Below are 22,065 nucleotides of genomic sequence, written 5' to 3'. Positions count from 1 at the left end.
GCAGCCACGTCGAGTATCATAAATTTCGTCGTAGCTTCTCCGAGGTAAGTGAACTCGTGCGAGAGTGGCTCTGACCATCCACTCCTGTGCCCTTTGCCCTTCTTCCCCGCGTGCATCGACGTTAGGCAGGTTGTCGCGTTGCAGGCGTATTTCACCGAATCTTCAAACGCTCGATAGAAAAATCAAACTCGCATCCGCGAATAAAAAATAATACAGACTAACTTGTACAACGTTTCCAACTTCCCCCGTTCTCTTTAGAAACGTGGATTGTGGCTAATGGCGACGGTTCATCTTCTATTATTCATTTTAAATCTTCTTTAGCCGCCTTTCTTTTCACGTAGCTACTGTTTGAATCGAAAATAGCGTCGCCTGTGCCCGTCCCTAATTCGGCCGTTCAATTCCTCTTTCGAGCAGCTATATTCCCAGGGAAAGCTTAAGTTCTCCCGTCAGTTTCAAAGCGACGCTCATAGCAATTCTAATGCCGCTCTTTTGGATCGTTTGAACCTCGTTCGAGCACAAGTATCGTTTCTCGGTATCCAGACTAGTCAAACTCTTACAAAAAGATCTTAACGAACTGAAAACTTTGCCTCGACAGCCTTCCATTCCCGTTACCACGCTCTGGCTGACGATTAAAAAAAAAAAGTTCCGTTTATCGCGCGTCCGTTTCGTGCACGATACAACACAGTCGACGAATTAAATCGTCGACGTCCGTGAAATTAATGAAATCGTTCGATCCTGTTCCGCTTAAGTTTCTCGTCTCACTCTTTTTAACGGAATCGACGAAGCGATTTTTTTATTAGGCATTATTATCCTCTCGAGGGGAAACTTATTGCCTCTCGTACGGAGTTTTAGTTCTTTTGAACAGCTCCGGCAATCCGGATCGATAGGGTGATTCTGCAATCGCAGATGTGTACCGGTGGTCTCTATTTGTTACGAGCACCGAGTATAGGCTGATTTATCTCACGCGTTTGAAGAGTTATTTTCAAGATAAAAATTCCGGGTACACGGAATCGAAGGACGAACGATGCATGAAGTAGTATCTTAATAAGATCGTTTTCCAGAATTGAGAGTGGCTCGAAGTGACTAAAACGCGCAATATCGCGCGAGACATCCCTAATTTAATCGAACACATGCGGTGCCATAAGATTTAGGGTACCAGCGTGGAGTGACCGGTACACAGGGTTTACGAAGGGCCGGCCAGTATCTCTCGTCCCTTCCGACAGAGCTACTTCGGACGCCGTGCCCAGCAATGGTCGGTTAAACAATAAAATTCCGCAGGGAACGGCAGCTATTGCACGAACGAACACCGTCTACACGGGATCCCCTCGAAATGAAATTTCTTACACGTGGGGAATGGAGCATGAGCAGCCTTGTAACCGCGCTCGCCCTCGCCGCGTCACTTGTGGCGAAGATAGGCGAAATTCTTATCTTAACAAGAATTTTAAGCAACGAACGAAAGTCGAATTTAATTCGAAATAGAATTATCTTGGATCAAAAGCATCGAGGAGGAATTCTAATACTGTCAAAATTTAGATTTCAAAGCTAAACTCAACAGACATTGAAAATAAAAACGTTTCACTTTGTGTCCACCACTTACAGAGAAATGGGTTAGAAATTAAATTCGTTGCAAGACAGTTGGATGGGAGTACCAAAAGAGCTTGTCGTGCATTATTAATGGGAGTTTGAGCAGCGCTGCCTTAAAGTATACTTGCTGGTAACTGTGTTGCCCGATTACCACGAACTGCGGTCGATAAATCAAATTCCGTCTGGACGAGCGGTTGGCGCTACATCGGTCGCGACAAAGGATGTATGAAGCGGTTAATTAAATGAACGCGGTCTCCTAAATACTGACTTGATATCCAATTCATGCAGTACCTTATTGTTGTAAGTTGGGACGTTTTAAGCATACGCATGAAATTTCGAGGAACCATTTCTGGCCTCACATCAGATTTTCGGTAATGAATTTTTTTCTCGAAACTGCATAGAATTTCAGGGGTATGTGTATTCACCAAAAATGATTGTAATTGAAACCCGCAGCCGGTTATAATTTTTTCAGAACGATTCGAAACTTTCTTTTTCCGTCGAAAAATTTACGGTCAGTTTTCGAGTTAAGTGTTCAACGTTTGATCGTTGCTGGAAAACTTTCCGACTAACTTGTTCAAAAGAGAGTCGTCGAGACGGTCCTTGTTCCTCTCCATGTTCTGCTGCATTTCATCTAATAACTCTTGAAGCTCCTCCAGGGCTTTATCCTCTTCTGAGTCCTCGTCGTCCTCGACGTCGTCGTCGTCCGCGCGATCGCCTCCACCCGCTTCTTCGGTGTCTCGTTCAGCAGCCACCGTGGCCTCTTCGATCTCACTCGTCTGTTGGAGATATGAAAAATATTTCGAATTTTCAAGCACAACGAACGAGAGTCTACTTCAAAAGCATTCGTTTCTCGATCCCAGGGCTTGTTTTATACCCTTCTGTCTTCCTAGCCATTAAGCTGGTTAATCGAGGTCTTACTTAGCGGATTTATCGTTCCACGGGGCAGGAAATCTGAATACGCCATAACGAGCTCCTCCGCTTCTTTTAAAGCCACGAAGGATCACGAGAAAAAATTGCTTCGTGCATCATGTTTTGTCAGGACATTTTTTTGTCAAACTCAAACTGACCAACTTTTTGATCGTGTCCTCGATGAGGGACTTGGCGTGAACGTAATGGATGTCGTAATGATCGGCTAGATATCGGGCGACTATGGTCTTTCCGGACGCGGGAGGTCCTAGAACGATTATTTTCACCGGATGCAGGTTCCTGGCTGCTCTGTATTCCCTGACGATGGCGTTGATATTGTCACGAAAGGGCGTTTCTAGGTGCCAAGATATCCTGTCGACGATGTACGCCGGGTCGATGTTGAGGTTCACCGTCATTAGGTCGTAGGTTTGTTGCGTGATTTCTGGCAGTAAGAAAGCTTCTTCCTGCTCGATGTTTTTTACTTTCCCGGTGGTGAGCGCTCTGCTGATTTTCTGCGAGAAAAATCGAGACGAACGGATGAAAAATATCGCGGACGGTTCGTTTCATTTCTCTGGAGAACGTAGTGTACGTAGACACGGCTTCTTTTAATAATTGATACGAAGATAGAAAACGCGAGGTTAAAAGCAGCAATTAATCAAGATAGTGCGCGCATTATCTTCCGTCACGAGCGTAACTCACAAGATCAAGGTTAGGCTCGGTATACCCGGTGAAAGCTAACATTAAATCTCGTAAGTTTTCTTATTATAAACTTTTTAATTCAAGGTCATGGGATGCTACATGACTGAACTTATCCTTGTGTCAACTATAACGTATATGAGATAAAAATATAAGGTTTCATTTAAAAAGGAAAGAAAAACTTAAATGACCTTGATAGCCTCCGCAGTCCTTATACCGTTTGCGTTTTCATTGATCTACGACTCGAAACGAAAGATAAATATCGCGATATAAAGAAGTATTAGGGCATTTCCGTGTGTTTCGAAGCTGCGTAAGTCAAAGAGGAAGATGGCTCGTTTCCGAGGGAAATATATTCCGGCAGGTGAAAATTTTTATTACTCCATAAAACTTCGATAGCTCGTAAAACACGACCCTGAGGAAAATGTTCGCCTATCGGAATATCTACCGCTTCGAACAATCTTCTCTTTCTCTGCTCCGGGTCTCCCTTCGCTAGATACGAAGATACTCCGGGATATCTGCGTAGAGGCAAACAGCTCGTAGAATTGACAGCGAATAGGATAAGCTTCGGCAATTCGATTTACAAGCTCAATAGGAATCAGGGGCCAAAGACAAGCTGGAAAACGCGTTGTCGAGGTCCCGTAAATTGGACGGGAAACGTGTCAGACGGCAGTTTCATATTTAACCAACCGGATTATCCACGGAGGGTAGAAAGTAGAGACTTCGTAGGAGGATACGAAAAACCGAGACAGGGATTTGGTCCACGTTGGACGCATAATGTAAGACGCGAGGGAAAACAGACCGCGTACGATCCGGAGGATGATCGAAAGGGGAATCCACGGGGGATCGAGAGAGAAGTCTACGAGAGATGAACGGTAAATGGCTAGAGATGGCTACCAGATACGTAAATAGAGCGTTACAGACCGCGACAAAGAGCCGTGACACGATCCCTGTTCATCATCCGCCGTAATACCTTGACAATGACGCTCTGTGAGGTCAGTTCTTGTTCCGTGGCCACGATGTACCGCAAAGAGGGCCAATTTTGCACCGCGTCGAGCACCACTCTGCGTACCGATGCGAGCAACAATCGTTAAACGTTCGAACGTTCAACCGTTCGCGATCGTTAAACGTCCGCGCAGCCTCCGAGTCGCGTTATTCAACGTGGAGCGTGTTCGTTGCGCGACAAACGTTACACCCGGATTCCGTTTAACGGTTAATTCGTTTCAGGGAACGGACCATTAACTCGAAACTGGTCCCACTGCTCGGAAGTGGCCACTTTCGATGCTCCGCGGTCAAGAAAAACGCGACACGAAGGACGGTTGTGCACCACCGTTGACGCACAGACAGAGAACGGATTAAACATTCTCAATATCGACGAATCGATGGAATTTTGACCGAGTTTCAGACTCACGCGAGCAGATCGCGTACGTGCAATAGGGGAATTTTGTTGTCGCCACGGCCGAGGACGGGCAGAAACGGAGCGTTGCTCCAGGCCATTTTGAACAGATGGTGGAGTGGAGCTTGCTCGTCGCCGTAAGTTATCCCGCAGCAAACCACAAGCGTTTTCAGCTTGTTCCTCAAGTTGAGCTTCTTCCTCACCGCCGTCACCTCCTTCTCGCATTGAACGTGGTCCTTGAAGTTTGGGTGCGGCTTCCGTTTCCGGAAGTCCTCCTCGGTGAAGGGCAGCTCCGGCTCCTCCGGATCCAATGGCTTGGTCCGCGCCCAGGTCATCAGAGTGGATATCAAAACGAAATATCGTACGTCCTCGTTCCGCTTGAAAGCCTTCGGTGCTTTCTGCTCCATCTGTTCCAACTCTCTTACGATTTCTGAAAGGAACGGGGAACGCGGTGGCTTTTCAACGTACTTATGGGGTGTATCGTATTATACTTATGTGCGCCTATTGTACGCGCGTTATAGCGGTCAACGTTTATGGCGTTACACCACACGTCTGGCAAAAAGAAATTCAGAAGCTGGTCACATTCTTGCGTCGAACGATACGGGGACCATTTATGACGTTCTGAAAAATATTTTAAGAGCTCGTGATACTACCCCTCGAATGTACGCGGAAAAAAATTTCATTTTCCTGTGTTTTGTTCGTGATAAAAAAATTCGTTGCGATTCGGGGTACGATATTGCTGGGAAAAATTCATCAAATTCCCTCTTACTTTGTCGCCGGTCATGATGGAGTAACCCCTTGAGAGAATCGAGAGAGAATAATAGTAATAAGAGTTCGTGTAAACGTACGTGCCGTTTACCCTCTTTCCGAGTTACAGAAATTGATCCGTGTTTAAAAAAAAAAAAGCTGAAAATAACCGGAAGCTTGAGATACTGTGAAACTCTGATAGCTTTTCGCCGACCTCGCGGGACGTATTGTTTCGTATGGATGCCATTTAAGGGGAATGGAGATAGAAAAATAGTAAGGAAAGTTCGTGCAAACGTACGTGCTATTTACTTTGTTACGGAGATGTGGAAATCGATACGGTGCGGGGAATATTCCTGTATTTAAAAAAAAAAAAGAACCGAACCGTTTTCCATAGGAAACACCGAAGCGACTCTTTTACCAATTCTTTTTATGAAGGGCTTGAAAAATATTACAAAAATAGTCACCTCAGATTTCAAATATATTCGCTAAAATTTGATGGAAAAATAATATTGGTTCAGGTCTGTCTAGAAAATGTTTTAATATTTAAATTCGTTCCCGATGATCCATCGCATACGTACGAGTCGCGCTACTGGAAAAAATAGGTCACTTCTCCATTTTTGTTGCAGATAGGAACAAACAACAATGGAGATAAACTTTGAATGGTTTAACGAGCTGTAACTAGCTACAATTACGCTTTTCCCCCAGTTGCAACGATGTGACTCTAACGTCTAATTCTACACTGTTGCAGATAGATACTAAATACTATTCTCCATGCAAAATTATTAAATTGAAAAAATCTGTCGTGTAGGCTTTTCCATCAAATACATTTTCGTTACATTTATGAAACTAACCAACCAAGATACTTGGTACGTGCAGGAATAAAAATGAAATTCATCGGACATCTATTGTAGGGTTTTATGGGAAACATAATCTGATTCAATAGTTTTTTCGTAGATGAAGGTGTAGGGGAGACGTTGGGTCCTATCCTCGTAGAAGTTGTACTAAACTTTGGCAGCAAAAATGACCCAAGAGAAAACTTCCTTGCTCCAGCTATAGTCTGGCAGGTTTTCCGGAACCGACCCTTTATAACTTGGATAACAATGAGGAAGCTATAAAATTATTCCAAGTCCAATAACTCCCTGATAGTAGTACGCTAGGGAGCTCATGTTCGTGATGCTTGGATCGAGGATGTACAAATTTTTATTTGCTCGTAATAAAATACTTTATATATCGCCTCAAGATTAAATTCTTTATTCTATTCAATAATATCGTGCAGTGTTTCGTCCCTTAATTCCGTAGAGCAAGATATGAAAAACATTTTCCCCTTTATTTCCAATTTCATATTATAATCTCTTTCAAAGTATTCTCCATGCGAGCCAGTACACTCGTTCCAACATTTTTTTTTTTTTACGTGATCACTTGGGATTTTTCATTTGCTTCGTTTAAAACAATGAATAGCGTTGCTTTGATAGTTTTCTGCGCCCGTGGAAATAAAGCGAGAGGAGTTTTGAACAGGCAATGCCTTGTGGTGGAGCAGAGATTGACTGATCCATTACAAGAACGTTTCCGCAAACACAGATCTGTTCAACAATTTTTGACATAATAACGTAGAACTTTTATATCTACGAGCGTGGAAAAAATTGCATAGAAAACGATTCGTTGCTGTAGACAAAACCAACGAGAAATCGCTGGAGGGCATAAATAATATTCCCATTGAAGAGTTCCTGTACAAATTCCAACAGTGGAAAACACGTTCTGATAAATATGTTGATTCGCGCAGATACTTTCGAAAAGATTAAAATATGAAATTTCTGTTGGATACTTCGTGTTTCTGGAAGTCAATTAAAATATTAGGTTCTTTGAATTGTTATTTAACGTGATGATATACCGACGATCTATCATCTTTGAGGCAGCTTCGTAATTCTGTTTACACAGAAATTCCAATCTTTCTTAGGGAAAAACTGTTGCAGGTGGTTTCTGCAGTCGTTCGAGATGATGAATGTTCCACCGTTAGGGGAATTCGGTAGGAATCTAAATGAGTGATAATCTGAAGGGAGAGGATAAAGAGAACATCTCGATCAAATTCCAACAATTTTTGCCGTCGCTATAAAGGCATGCGATGGCCTGACGTTATCGTGTTTGAACAAAGCTCCCCTTCTGTTGATCAATTCCAGACACTTTTTCGCGATTATTGCCTCCTGAAAACTGTTATCAATGCTATAGCTCTGATTCTTCCGATTCAAGGGCAAAACACGCCGAAGGAATAATTGCAACGCGGCAGGCATTTCCTTCTCATAATGCGTCGTCCTTGAAGACTTCGGGATGCAGCGCTAATTTCTCTTTGTTTTTGCAGGAAATTAGAGTCCGTGGCTTCCCGCCACAACGTTCTTCCATATTTCAAACGCGTTTTCCCCACGGAGACTACTCATTTGTCACAGAGAAAAAACTTTTCCCTCCGACGAGCCACGGCTTTACCGCGACAATGGATAATTACCAAAGCAACGTCGAAGTCGGTTCCAAGTTTTAATTACCGAACACAGCTGGATCGCATTTTCAAATTCGACCACGCGACCGAGCGTCACCGTATATTCTCTTGGAAAGCTGTCCACCGCTGACGCAATTACCTATGTGATTCGATTTCGTGTTCGAAATCAAATTGTCCGGCGAAAAAATTGCATTGTTGGCGAGTGAAAGGCTGGTGGGCCTCGCTCGATGCAATTAATTCACAGTTCGAATCACGTATTCCCGATTCCAACCTTTCAACGCCCAACGCGCCTCGTCGACCTGGTCCTTGTCGTTCGTGATATCGTATATAACGATCCCGCAGTTCATCAGCTCGGCCAATAGGGCGTCACGATCCCTCGCGTCCTTTATAATCATAGTCACGTCCTCCGGCGGCGAGTTCTGAAAAGGGAAAATGGAATTTCGAAGCGACAAAGGCGAGTCGAAGTGTCGATGGCTGGCCAGACTATCAATTCTTGGGATTAAAATAATTTTTAGCGCGTGAAGTAAACAGAATTCGCTGAAATTGGCCTCCGTTGAGCCCTCGACGAATAGGAAAATAAATTTCCCGTGAAACGGTATACTTGGAAGAGGAAGGATGGTGGATTAGTGGGGGAGTAGCCAGTTAATCAGACTAAAAGGGAGCTGCAAGTATTATTTACCTCAGCGTCTGAAATGGTACCGATCACCTCGTACTTTTTCGAAGTCTCGTCTCTAGCTGCTACACTGTGAAACTTCTCATCCACAACTCCAGTTTCCTCATCGCCGATCCTTTCATCCTCCTCGTCAACATCCTCTTCCTCTTCTTCCTCCTCCTCCTCCTCCTCGCTGACACTTTGTGGATTAACGTACTCCTTCTCCAACAACAGCTACAATTTTAATTCCTCCCCTTTAAACGAGACACTACTAGTTATCAAAATTAATAACAACAGGCATGGATTTCGTTCTTTCGATTTCAGAATTTTATGTTCGAAGGCTGTGGCTATCGACACGCGCTGCTTTACACGCACGCACAAGGCATTCTTCGATGAAATTTGTGACGTTATTAAATTCTACCCGTCAAAGGGGACTCGCCATTAAACATCTAATTAGCGTCGCGCTGCCGAAGTGACGTTATAATTGTAATTAGCTTGTTTTTGTGATGGAAAGAGGAATTCGATCGCAGAGCCGTAACAACATTTTCTTTTGCGATATTCTGGAAAATTGCGTTCGAGGTGAATTAAATAATGCTACTGGTAATGAATTAAGTGAACGGAACGTTGCACCACAGACGAGAATAATTGTCTATTGACTGAGTGCCAAGACTTTCTACGTTCGCGGGTAATGAAATTTTCAAGTAGAATGTATTCTAGGGAACGTAACCTAGCATTGACATTAAATTATACTTGTAATTACGCGGTTGGTCAGAGGTACGGCTTTGCAATCGTGAGAGTGTGAGTTATTAATAAATTACAGAACTGTTCCATTGAATTAATCGAATTAGGAAAACCTTTGACCGTTTCTAAATGAAATTTTTGAAATTCTCCAGAAATAAATTATTTTAATAAGCTGAAATTCATACTGAAATTGAACCGTGACACCAATGCTGCAACAAGGTTACCGTGTTACATCGTGGATTTAATTATACGCATTTATTCAGAGTTTTAGTGCCATAAAATAACGTAAAAACTAAAGAGATTAATATACATGGTGACTTTAGTAATTGAATCGGACTGTAAACTATTCTAGGCGAAGAAAATGATTGATGGTTTAACGACCTGCATTATCCTATGATCTCTCACCGAGCGATTGCACTTTGTTCGCGCACGGTTGCACTTGTAGATATTAATCGCATCATAGGATAATAGAAGTCACTATAGTTCCACTTCCATTTCGAACGGAATTATAAATTGATCGTATTTCAAATCAATAAATAAATATTCGTATGGACTATTTACAGGCCAATGTTTCGTTTCCATCGTGATATTTGGTTAAACAACGATTCCAATGTAGCGAGAAATATCAGAGCATAATAGATATTGGTATATTTTTAATCACAAAAATCCATTCGACGTTCGTAAACTTTTCCACGTTAAAATATGAAACATTAACGTTCCCAGCTGATTCATTCCGTGGATATCTCGATTCGAAATCGCGGTGCATATAAAACAAAACGTAGCCCTATAACGCTAAACTGGTAAGTAGGGTGTATGTTATTCGTTCCGGAAATATTATAGTTTCCTGTCGTTGGGTTCCTGCGAATATTCGCGCAATTTCCTTAATTGCTGCATTTCCATCGCGAAACCTCATAAGGTCTTTCAACATAATGAGTAACGAGCTATCAAAGCGACGACGAATTCACGGGCGCGTAATTTGTACATAATTTCATTATAACTTCTTAGTATAACGCCGGTCAGAGACGCGCCTGAATATTTCGGCGCCCGAGCTTGCAAACTTCTCGTGTTAAGACAAATTACGAAGTTCCGATGAATATTTATTTATTAGCTCTCAAGTTTCCTTCTACTTATTAAAAGGCCTGGCCAGTAATGAATTTTAATTCCCCAACGCTTTATTCAAATTATAATCGTAGTCTCGACGTGACAGTCGAATCAATTCTTCCTGATAATTATTGTACCATTCTTCGTACTGATAAATGGACTCTCGTTGCTAAAACTTATCAACTTCGATATTCTCGCCAGGATTTTTCAGAATATATTTCTCGAATGAAACTATATGAATTCAGAATGTTGGCGGTCCTTTACACGTTACGATATTTAAATCAACGCGCGCGCCTCGATATCTTTGAAGAGGTTAAAGACTTGCATACGGATGGAAAATATCAGCCAACATCCTCTGGAAATACGCCTGCACGTCGTGACGACCTCAATAGCAATCGACGCATCGTAATCCCACACACAGCGGAAAAGGAAGTCTGATTTATCGGTCGGTTTTCTCGAAGAAGGGACTCTTGTGCAACGTCTCCATAAAGACTGTTTGCAGGACGAAGGCATTACACCCGTAGGCGTTGTATAACCTGAAAACCGCTTTGGAATCGTCGCTGGCGTCCCCATTTACACGTATAATCCTCTAAGACGGTCTTGGAGAGACGATTATAAACTTGAGAGCTGCACCAAACTCGCAAAAATCACAACACGGTTAAACCTTGGCTAAGCGCAAAATGTGGAATATTTAACATGAATATTTTAAGCGCAACATATTTCATAAATCTCTGTTCGTCCCCATTACGTACATAAAAGGCGTTACCCGTTCAAATAAATAAGTACGCGTTGCACCTTCGTTAAAAAAAGCTCATACCTGTGGGACGTTAAAGAGGATGTACTGGAACTAATTTGAAATCGATAAAACCGAGTTCTATTGCGTTCTCTCTCTTTTTCTCAGGCTAGTAACGCGGCCATCGAGTCACGCCAGTAACCTAGACATTGCATCGTAATTTCTCGCACGCGGTAATAGACACGCCGTGTCGCGATGACCGTATATACGCCGGGTACGTGGATGAAAAACGGGACGTCAGATTCTGACAGCTACGCAAGACTTACATCGGTCAATTTCCTCCCGTGATAACTGTCAACGTGATTGATAAACACGCGCCATGGCTTGAAAGGGGATTCGACAGGTTCCTGCGACGGAGGAAAGATCTTCCGTCTCTGAAACAGGTTAAAATCGCTCGCGGTGTTGGAACTCGAGTTTCGTCTCTCCTCTGGCTGTTGTATCGTGATCTTCTTCATCGTCGATGTCGCTTCTTGTACGTCGACACGAACCGTGATTCCGAGTTTTCTGGGTGTCTGAAGTTGAAACTATTCGATGACACGCGCGACTTCAGGTCTTGTGATTCGTTATAAAGGTTGTTTTTGGAATAACTTACCTTAGGTTAACTTCGACCACCCGTAACTCGACAAAGACAGCTCCTTCGGTATTTACACCTATTTCTGAAACACTCTGACCGGTCTAATAGGAAGGGTACGCAACAGTTTCCCGTGCTCACCCTCGCACGATTCGGGGTAGAAATGTTGGTCGCGATAGTTCGGAGGGTCGAATCGTCACCGTGTATCCACTTGGAGATTGCACCACGTGCTAGAAAGGTAAGGTCAGGGTCAGGGATATTTGGTCACGAGGAAGATCGTTGCGTCACGTAGCACCGCGGTCGTGAAATCGAATATCCTGCAAGTAAAATTTATCGAACGGTGGATCGGACGCTGTTGCTCATCGGCGGAGAGTGGCTCGGGACCCTTCGTTAACCGAGACGAGCCTCGGACCGTGCGTATCGTCGTCGTAAAAAAGAAGGAGCACGCCGCAGAAACGCACGAACCACCCTCGACGGCCTCGCCGCCCACGCAAACCGGGATGCGAGGGTCAAGGCTGGCTGGGAAACCATGCGGAAGATTGAAAAGCGTAGCGAATCGATAATTGGACGGGGTTGACAATGGGGAATTCCCGAATTTAGGAATGGGAAGTGTCAATCGGAATCCGTTTCGCCCGTTCAAGAGAATAAATAGTATAGGGGGGTGTTAAATAAAGGGACGCTGAAAACAGTGGCGTACCGAACGATATGCAACGATCGCGACCAAATATTCGCAGCGATTTCGAAACTGGTTCCGCTTTGAAAAACGATAATTGCCTGTTCTTGCGTGCGGTAAATATAATGGCGAACGTTTACTTCGGGCGTTAAGTAGAATAAACGTTTTTAGTCAGACCTTAGTCTCCGGCCATCGATGCGGGAGAATGGTGCAAATGAATCGTAGAATGAATTGGTATTAAAGTTTTGATCCTGGCGAGGGCCTTGTACGCATTCTAAATTTATTGAATCGATAGAAAGATTTTTAATGATTATTTGTTTTAAAAAAGGTTGGAAGGTTTAGTTTGTACTGTGACGCCGTGAATTGATCGTCACGTTATTCGAGCTGGATCAGATAGGCGGGCAAAAAAATATTTCAAACGAAAGTTTATTGGTGTCTCGTGAAGAATTTATCGGTGTAAAAAAAATCTTTAGAAGTGTCGTATTTCTCCATAAAATACTAGTGCTATCTCGTGTTTTTTAAATAGCCGTGCGTATTTTCCTTTTTATATTTCTAAACTACGCAAAAGACAACTGCGTAAATTGCGATTTAAGAATATAGTGCACTTTAGGAAATAAAATGACTTGAGGGATTGGTTGGAAAATGAATTCCATCAAAGATATTTTTTACACCGATAAATCCTTCGCGCGAGACTTTTATTCGAAACATTTTATTCTTGAACTATCAAAACCGGCTTAAATATTCTAGCGATCGATTTACGACCCGCCCTCTTACATATACGTGCACGCTTGACAGCCAGATTTGTGCATGCCCATGATTTATACGGTTACTTTCGTAATATTTTATGCCAGAAAGTGAAAAAATCTTGTACGGAAGATTACATGCTATTAAAATGTCTAATCAAATGCTGTCTTTACGCTCTAGGATTCATATTGAACTATTACCTTTATTCATACTCAAAATTAGAACATGGTGGGACGAGGGTGAAGGTTATCCTTGTTATAAGTAACGAAAACCGAAGGTTGGTTCTATAACTATGGAATTGAAACTCAATAATTCAATAATAATTGTAGCCATAGAATCGAATAAGAGTTAGATACTCTTTGGACAAGCACTAGAACGAGAGACGACACAAGACAACCGTATGAATTTTCTTCGTTCTTACTACACACTACATTTAACCTTGTTGTTATGTTACCGTATCATAAAACATCCCGTACGAGCTCCCCGCTCATAAAATCGAAATACCCACCACCTACAGTAGCTCAAGCTGTTCCCTCTTCCACGCTATTCCTTCGACGAAGAAAATAATTTTCAACCCTCCCGATGTAACATTCAACGTGTTACTTTGCAGGTCTCCTAAGTACATATTGGCATATCTATTTAATTCTAATACGAAATTCGGAAAGAATCGCCGATCAGAACAATTTAAATCGTCCAGCGCGTAGTTCCATCACGATCCTCGATTCAGCGTCTCGATCAGCTGATTTTTCTCCGTTGTTTTCGAGATATCGAGTCCCATACGTGACCAGGAACGTTCCCCCTTAACGAGTTGGTCAAACAGTAGCAGACCTTGGTCGAGAGCCAAACAATAGACCCAAGTATCCATCGGTAGCCTAGATATCCAACCAGGGGGAACATCTCGCAAATGAAAAATCGAAGTTAAAATCCTGTTGGGACTCTTATTCCGTTCGTAATAAGGTCCTCTCGGTGGAAGGTTCTCGAATTGTCGAAACATGAGGCGGCGTCGAGGCCATCGGAGCACATCTTTCGAAATCGATCGCGAGAGCACGACGAACGGCACGATAATAGACTCATAATGGCGGCACGTACAATTCCGAGAAAATGACATCTATCACGGCAACAAGCGCACAGAATGAACGTTGCGTGCAAATAGATTAAGGCGGAGGAATTGTTCGCGATAGAATTCACTGGGAACAATAATCGGGAGGAGATCGTGATTGTTCTACCAAACGTTGACACGCGACGAGGAATAATCTTGAGAAGCGCAATTATGTTGGTTCGTTGATGGAAAAAATGCTCCGGGGCTCGTTTTTATTTTTCCTCCGTTTCCGACGGGCCCGAGTACAACCAGTTCCCAATTGTTTGGCGCGCTCTGTGTTTCAGCGGTGAATTCGTTTACGCAAATGCGGCGTTTAACTAATAACGTTACCGTGTCCCGGGAAGCGAATAGAATTTTAATGGATCGATGGGGTCCACCGCGGCGCATAAATCCTTCAACCGGCGGTGAATCACGCCGGAACAGCGTAATTACTGAAATAAAGGAGAGGATATGAATTCCCCGCGGATAGGAATTGAAATCGAAACGCGAGGGGGCGTCGCCACGCGGAGGAGACGCCGTGGGAAATAATTGTTCCTCGCGAACGGCACGGACACGCGAATAGCTAATGAAGCGTCTTACCCGTCGTTCGAAAACCCGTCTTATTTGCATTGTTCGCGAAGGTCCCGTCGTATTATTGCGCGAACCGACGGGCTGAAAGCACTTCCTGTCATTAAACGGGGAATTCCCATTAAGAAGCCGACTATTTACGCGGTTATTGGAACTTTTCTCAACGAAAAGCTCGTGGAATACAAGCACCAAAACTTTGTTCATACACTTACTAAGCGGTATCGTCGTATACGAAACACACAAATTTTGCCATATAATAGTGAATAAGAAAGAATGTCTCGGAACAAAACGGCTGACAATGAGTCAAAGATCCTTATGGCTTTCTCTTCCTTCGTAGGATGTGCACACAATGCTGCACAGTATATTGTCCGTTAATGATTAAGGCGTATGTGCATATAGTTTCCTCGAAACGTCGCGGTTTGCGTGGATCGTCTTCGGTACGTTGCGCAAACCCGACGCCATGTTTACCTGTTGCCACAGTGGGACGTTCGACTTCGATTGCATCGTCGCGAATAAAAATATTATAACATCAAAAGACATCGTGGGATGCGACTTTTTTCCATATCATTTTCTTGCAATTTCGAATTTAAAAAAGTGCTTGTCCCAGTTTCGAAAATCATGTTGCTTCGACCGTGCGTTAAATCAAATTTCCTATTTCTATGTAAATTTTCTGTAGAATATCGCAATATATATTTTGCACGTTATTTATTCTTTACCGTGTACCTCGTAAAAAGACGTTGTAACGATTTAAAAGAGAAATACTTAATATTCATGAGCGTCTTCGGGATGGGGCACCTATTTAAATTAACCGGGGGTTTGATTAACCCAAGGTTCAAACGATATCGCGAGTAATTAACGAACGAGCCGAGCTGTTCTCAGAGATCATGTTTGCGGAAGGGCTCGAACAATTAGACATCGAATGGTCGGTGGATTTTACTTTGAAATTGAGCGCGTATGAAATCGAGCACGCACGCGACGCTAACACGATGTGAATTTGTTCGCAGAAGAATGGACGGAAACATTCCCGTATCAGATGCTGGTAGGAACAGGAATAGTGTTAATGGCTTTATTCCTGCTGGCCGCGGTGAGCTTCCAGTGCTCGTTTACCTGGAGATGGTTAATGAGGGTTAGGCGGCACATGAACGAGGAAGACAACGAGAGCGATTTATCACAGCAGAACGCTATACGTATCAGCCATTCGCTGCCGGATCTTCAATCAGAACCGATTACTCACGAGTACGTCCAGGAGCAGAAGGATAACAAAAAGGTACCGAGCGTAAGAAGCCCTTGATAATAACGTAACGTCGCGAATTCCCATTCACGGGCTGGATAAAGGATGTCCGTGGAAATAGCTTCGCGGTTGGAATCTGAAGATAATCCCGCCGGATGTCCTGGGAATAATACTTAACCCCGCGACCTTACGCCCACGCTCACCGAACGAAGATGTACGCACTGTCGACGCGCGCGACGATGGCTCAACTTTCCACAGTTTTAATTAATTAAGAAAACTTTACGCGTAATTCGTCGTATTTTAAGCCGTTAAATAATACTTTGCTCGCTAAAGAGGGCTCCTCCTCGTAAAAGCGAATATTCCCTTGTAAAAGACGCGGATGAAATTTTCATACGGCGGGAAAAGATCGCCGGGGAAAGTTCCCGTGGTAAAAAGTCGGGTAACGAGGACTTCCTGGGTGATGTTTAAATATTGAGACGCGACTCGTTCGCCTTCTTTTTCCAGGTGCTGCGACAGACAACTTTGCCCATCGTGCCGATGAGACATCAGAGCTTCCAAAGGCAGCTCTCCCATCGGCTCGATCTGCCGAACATCAAGTTCAGCATCTGCAGCCTGGAGAATCGCAGCGATTCGAGCCTCGGGTTAATTAAGGTGCGCTTCGAAACACACCGGCAACTCGTTCGCTCGTTTTCCCCGTCCGCAATCTTCTCAGGCCAACTTCCGCGTCGAGCAATTAAGCGGGGAACGGAATTTTTCTTCCCACTCCTGTTCGAGACGAAACAAATTAGCGAATTCAGTCTTTCCCCCTTCCCTCCCGAAGTTTGTCGTTTTTTCTAACTATGCACGTCCGCGGTTCGCAGCCGGAACTTTACAAGAAGGAGCTGGTGAGGCAGGAGAGCACCGAGAGTTCCAGCACCACGGAAATGGAGTACGCGGGGAAGCTGCATTTCGCTCTACGCTACGACAAAGAGATCGAGGGTCTGGTCGTTAAAGTGAGTTTTACGATTTACCTAATGGATTTCCATTTGTTGCGCGGAATGATTCTTGCGAAGTTACCCTCGGGAATGGTCGGAAACGCGCTGAATGGCCCGAACAAAATACGCGGTGGAACGTCGATTTTTCGAACTAACAGGATTGCAAATTCGTTAATCGATTTCTGCGTGAGTTTCACGAATTTTCAGAGCCCGCGACCAGATATTCGGTTATCGATTCTGCTCGATACCAAATGAGAAGCTAAGATTTCCTATATTTTATTTTCTTTATCCGATTCGCGGCCATTAAAATTGTTTTGCGCCGGTAATCGAACAACCCCCGTGTATTGTTGGAAAAGTCGTGGACGCAACGGAAACGTCTGTCTATCGAGTGACGCGTATCGCGTATAAAGCCACGCGCTATTCCAAGCATCTCAATTCCCGCTACACAACGAATACCATCAGCGAGCAGAAGCTGCAGGGAGCTTTTTCTTTAAGCAGCGCACGTAACTGCGAAATCAACATGGGGCACACAGAGGCATCGAGAAGAATGCTTCCCGCGCAAAACGATGACCGACATTCGCGTTCCAGTTTCGTCGGCAGCTCGGAATTATATCGGTCTCGATTTATGATATATTCGATCGCGTGCGGTCGCATCGATTATGTCGCGGCTGCGTGTCTCGAGGCTGCACCCCGCCGCGGAAAGATTTATTCGTTTCGGGGGAAAGTGCATAAAAGTAATCGATGCCGCAGAAATTAATTTCGTACTCTCCGTCCCGCGATTTTCGTCCTCCGGCGACGTTCAATCCTTCGCGAAGACCCCTACGTGCGCGGAAATTTTAATGAAATTTAATTTCCACGGTGAAAGATTCAAAACGAGATCCTTTGTACGACGATGGACAAATTTATTCGACGAAAGTCAGTGGTAAATTAATTTTTCGGATCGATACCAAAGTTCTTTCCAAGTCTGATTTCTTCGATTGTGTATTTAAAACTTTACACTCTATATCTTCGAGCTGTTGTTGACCGTCCAACAGAGTGCAAAGAAGTTACTATGACAATAAAGTGATCCGATAAGAAGATATTTCATCTAGCTGCTTCCGATTGAGAGCAAATTGTTCCCAGGTTTCTTTCGAAGCGCGGCGTCTGATCGGTTACAGCATTATCTACTTGAAACTTGGTGTACTTTATTTCCAAACTATCGTTGGACTCCCGAAGTGCAAAGTTGAGCTGCCAAAACGACTAGCTCATCTTTTCAGCCATCGAGCATTTATTACTAACATACGTAACGAGCTCGACCCGTGGTAGGATGGAAAAAATAATAAATAATAAATAAACCTAAACTATGTCCCGTAATTCAACTTACGTATAAATTCGTTTATAGATTGAAATATGTAGGTCACCCTTATATATCATTTTCCAATTTTTCTTTCTACTTCGCCCCGGCGAAGAGGTCTGAAATGGAACAGCTTGAGTGTCTCGATTAGATTAATTGCGTTTTCATTAAGACGCTTTCTCACTGTCCAAATGGCAGAAAATTGTTAAATGCAGTAGTTCGCGAAAATTCAGGATGAAAACTCCGACAATGACGATCGATTATAGAATATAATCACAGAAAAATGTCGAAGCAGTTTGTACGTACTCCGAAGAGTGAATCGATTAGTAAAACTCGATGGATTCCAATTCTCGAATGAATTTCCGCATAAAACGGAAACTGGTTGACGGCCGAATCGGTTGTTTTTATTCGTTATTCGCTAACGAAGTTTACCCGACTCTGTCCAACGTGCAGCAGCTCGATCCTCGTTCACCGTGCAAAACGTTTTCGCAACACTTCGCGCGCGTGGGCAAATTCAGTTCACGATTGCACTGTACCGGCTAATTACGTGGCCGCCATATTTAGCGCGAGTTATTGGATAACGTTAATGAAGTGCAACGGTGCTCGTGCGACGGACACACGCGTCCTTGGCATCCGTTTGATTACGATTCACCGTGGATTGGGTAATGTCGACGGTGTAACATTCCTGCGTCAGAACGGAATCGAGGGAGATTGAATTTGTTATAAATAGGACGGAGCCCACGTTTCGCGGCACAGAAATATAAAATGCGCGAATCGCGAGCTCGACGCGCATCGCGGTTCATTCATAAATCCGACCAAGGACGTGGATAAAGAAACTCGCGCGAGCAACTGCCCACGATGTCCTGAATTTTTCTCCCGCGACCGTGTAATTATGTTAATACCCGTTTTATGTAGAGTTTCGCTGGACAGCCGCGAGATTAAGAGTAGAAAGAAAGAGGTCGTTGGTTCTGGAGCGAAAAATGTAACCCAATATCGTTGACTATATGTTTTCGATATTATGTAGCGTATATGCAGAGATTATCAAGCACATAGATTATTAAGCATGCAGGTTGCACATACGCAGTCGAACTTGGTTTTAACGAGCATGGGAATAACGAGATCACGGCTGTAATAAGCTAAAAGCCATAATGATTTTAATTTATGGTTATTCCCATACAATTGCTCGCGTCCCTAACGAGCGTGCTACACGGATGCACGGCACAAATTTCGTAAAATTTGAGAAATATCAAAGCGTAATCGCCAAAGTAAAATGTTTAATATTAAATGTTATTAAATAATATTACTCTCTCTGATGGTACAGACGACAGGTTTTTAATATACGAGAAAGGTATACATGAGGAAATGAAGTGTTGAATAAAAGAAAAGAAAATATAGGGAAGAAGGTACACATGATCGATATTATATTGGTATATCGACTATTAGAAATAATATTGACCGTCTAGGGTTGATACGGCGGGTTGATGGAATACTTTGAAACAAACCGAAGGTGTGACATTATTGAAATCCTTTCAATATATTCAAATGCGTGTGGGCAGTATCGTGGTGTATTAACTTTGCTCGTGTGTACTTTTGCACTATTTACATCGCTCTGCGACGCCTTCCATTCACGTTTAAAAAAGATTACAGAAATTTCTGAATACCATTTCCCTCTGTAATAATACACGACTCTCTTTGTCGTTCCAAAGACTGTCGAAGACGTTCAAACATTCCTGCGAATATTATCGCAAGCGGATGGAGAAGGTCTTCCCCTGAGAGACTCTGCCCACTCCGTATTAGAATGCTCCACGTCCTAATAAGACTGTCTTGATTATCAAACGTTTACGTAGAAACTGATTTATTAAGACATAAGCTACATTCCGCAATATTGACTCACATTACGACAAACCTTGAATGAAAAATAATGTCGCGTTTAGGTGTTGGAAGCTCGAGAATTGCCGGTGAAAGATGTGACAGGCAGCAGCGACCCCTATATAAAGATATACCTGTTGCCGGACAGGAAGAAGAAGTATCAAACGAAAGTGCACCGGAAGAACTTGAACCCTGTGTTCAACGAGACATTTATCTTCAAGTGAGTACTTCTGCTTGAACTTAGGTGCATCATTAGCGTCTCTATTGATCCTGCTAACCCTTGCACGTTCCGTGGAGTCGCGAACGATCTAGGAATTAATTGAAGCTCCCTGACAAGTATTTATTAATATCTGTCATCAGCGTATCCTACGAAGAACTGAAGGAACGGTACCTCCAATTCTCGGTTTACGACTTCGATCGATTCTCTCGGCACGACCTGATCGGACAGGTTGTTGTCAAAGGATTGCTAGAGTGCACCGACCTTGAGCAAGAAATCGCCTACACGATGAACATTCTATGCGCTTTGCAGGTAGCCTGAATTCGTAGTTGAAGTAGCGATACCGTAGTCGATTTCTAAAAACGATCAAACATAAACTGTGTCGTGGGTCGCATGTTCTTTCAGGAAAGGATGGACCTGGGAGAATTGATGCTGTCGCTTTGCTACCTCCCAACAGCTGGCCGACTAACAGTGACCGTAATTAAGGCTAGGAATCTGAAAGCCATGGATATAACAGGATTATCCGGTAAATTTATCTCAATTGTTCCATGGATTCTTTTGTGTTTCACCAGAACGGTCTCGCGGAAGATTCTGCAACACGTTGCGCAACGTTGATTCGCGTACAGCCTAACGTCAGTGTTGTTCGTTAGGTATTGAGTCACTGTCTCCTGTTATTACTTTATTACTATTTGCATAGTAACGATATAATTAGCATAGTAATACGTTTTTGGCTTTGCATGCACCGTCGCATAAAAAATGCTCGCTCTCGCGACAAAATAAATAATACATGGAGAACGGCAATCAACAGAAAGCATAGTGATTTGGTAAATTAACGTTTCAGCGTCGTAATTATCAGCGAATTTGATATTTTATGCTATAAAACGATTTCGTACACAAGGTTCGAAGGGATGAACGAATTTTCAGATCCGTACGTGAAGGTGTACCTGCTCTGCCAAGGCAAAAGGATCAAGAAGAAAAAGACCACGGTGAAGAAGAACACGTTGTGCCCGGTTTATAACGAAGTCCTAGTGTTCGACGTGCCGGCAGCCAACATCGAGGACGTCAGCCTCATAGTAAAAGTCATTGATTACGACAGGTGAGCGAGATGCGATTATTGAAAGAATCGCGAGACCACCGGAGCCACGATCGACGTCGTCTAATTACCTGTTCAAGGATTGGATCGAACGAATTGATGGGTTGCACGGCGATCGGCTCCAGTTTCATCGGCGTTGGTCGTGACCATTGGTTGGAGATGCTGGATAATCCAAGAAAACCGGTGGCGCAATGGTACCCCCTTCTAGAAACAGTCGCTGGTCATATACCATCTGTGAATTCGGAGCCACTTCCGATGAGCCTGAGTTGCTTAAATAAGAGGCGAGTTCTACTTATTAAATAAGAAATTTAAACGTAGGGTGGCCATTTATTTGACGTCTTCAATTTTTTAAATATTTTACGTCCTCGTCTTTTCTTTTTCCAGATGAAGACAGCACGGCCGGAATAAGTTTCGCGGGAAGTCGCAGTTTTTGTCGGACGTCGGCTTGGGCGTTGTTTCCTTCTGTAGTCATTTAATGCACACCGCTTGACTGACTTAAGTACAATTTCTATCACAAATGGCTCCGAAGAAAAACCAAAAAAAACAAAACTCTGTGCTTTGGAATATAATCATGTGACGAGCGTGGAATAGTAAAC

General features: G+C 43.4%; 1 protein-coding gene across 1 annotated transcript in view; it reads left to right on the top strand.

Moving 5' to 3' along the window:
- LOC122399492 (synaptotagmin-10-like) overlaps positions 1-21,857 on the top strand; it is a 40,763-nt gene extending 18,906 nt beyond the window's left edge. The window contains exons 2-10 of the mRNA XM_043400194.1: positions 15,757-16,019; positions 16,488-16,634; positions 16,844-16,975; positions 20,225-20,379; positions 20,520-20,688; positions 20,782-20,902; positions 21,301-21,472; positions 21,550-21,750; positions 21,854-21,857. Coding sequence (XP_043256129.1) covers positions 15,757-16,019; positions 16,488-16,634; positions 16,844-16,975; positions 20,225-20,379; positions 20,520-20,688; positions 20,782-20,902; positions 21,301-21,472; positions 21,550-21,750; positions 21,854-21,857 — 1,364 coding nt within the window. The remainder of the gene's footprint in view (positions 1-15,756; positions 16,020-16,487; positions 16,635-16,843; positions 16,976-20,224; positions 20,380-20,519; positions 20,689-20,781; positions 20,903-21,300; positions 21,473-21,549; positions 21,751-21,853) is intronic.
- The last annotated feature ends 208 nt before the right edge of the window (positions 21,858-22,065 follow it).

Source organism: Colletes gigas, unplaced genomic scaffold (assembly GCF_013123115.1).
Source record: "Colletes gigas isolate AHSC1104 unplaced genomic scaffold, ASM1312311v1 Colletes_gigas_Sc00013, whole genome shotgun sequence".
NCBI classification, from domain to species: domain Eukaryota; kingdom Metazoa; phylum Arthropoda; class Insecta; order Hymenoptera; family Colletidae; genus Colletes; species Colletes gigas.
The sequence above is the reverse complement of the archived record's forward strand: the minus strand, read 5'-3'. Positions and strand labels throughout refer to the sequence as shown.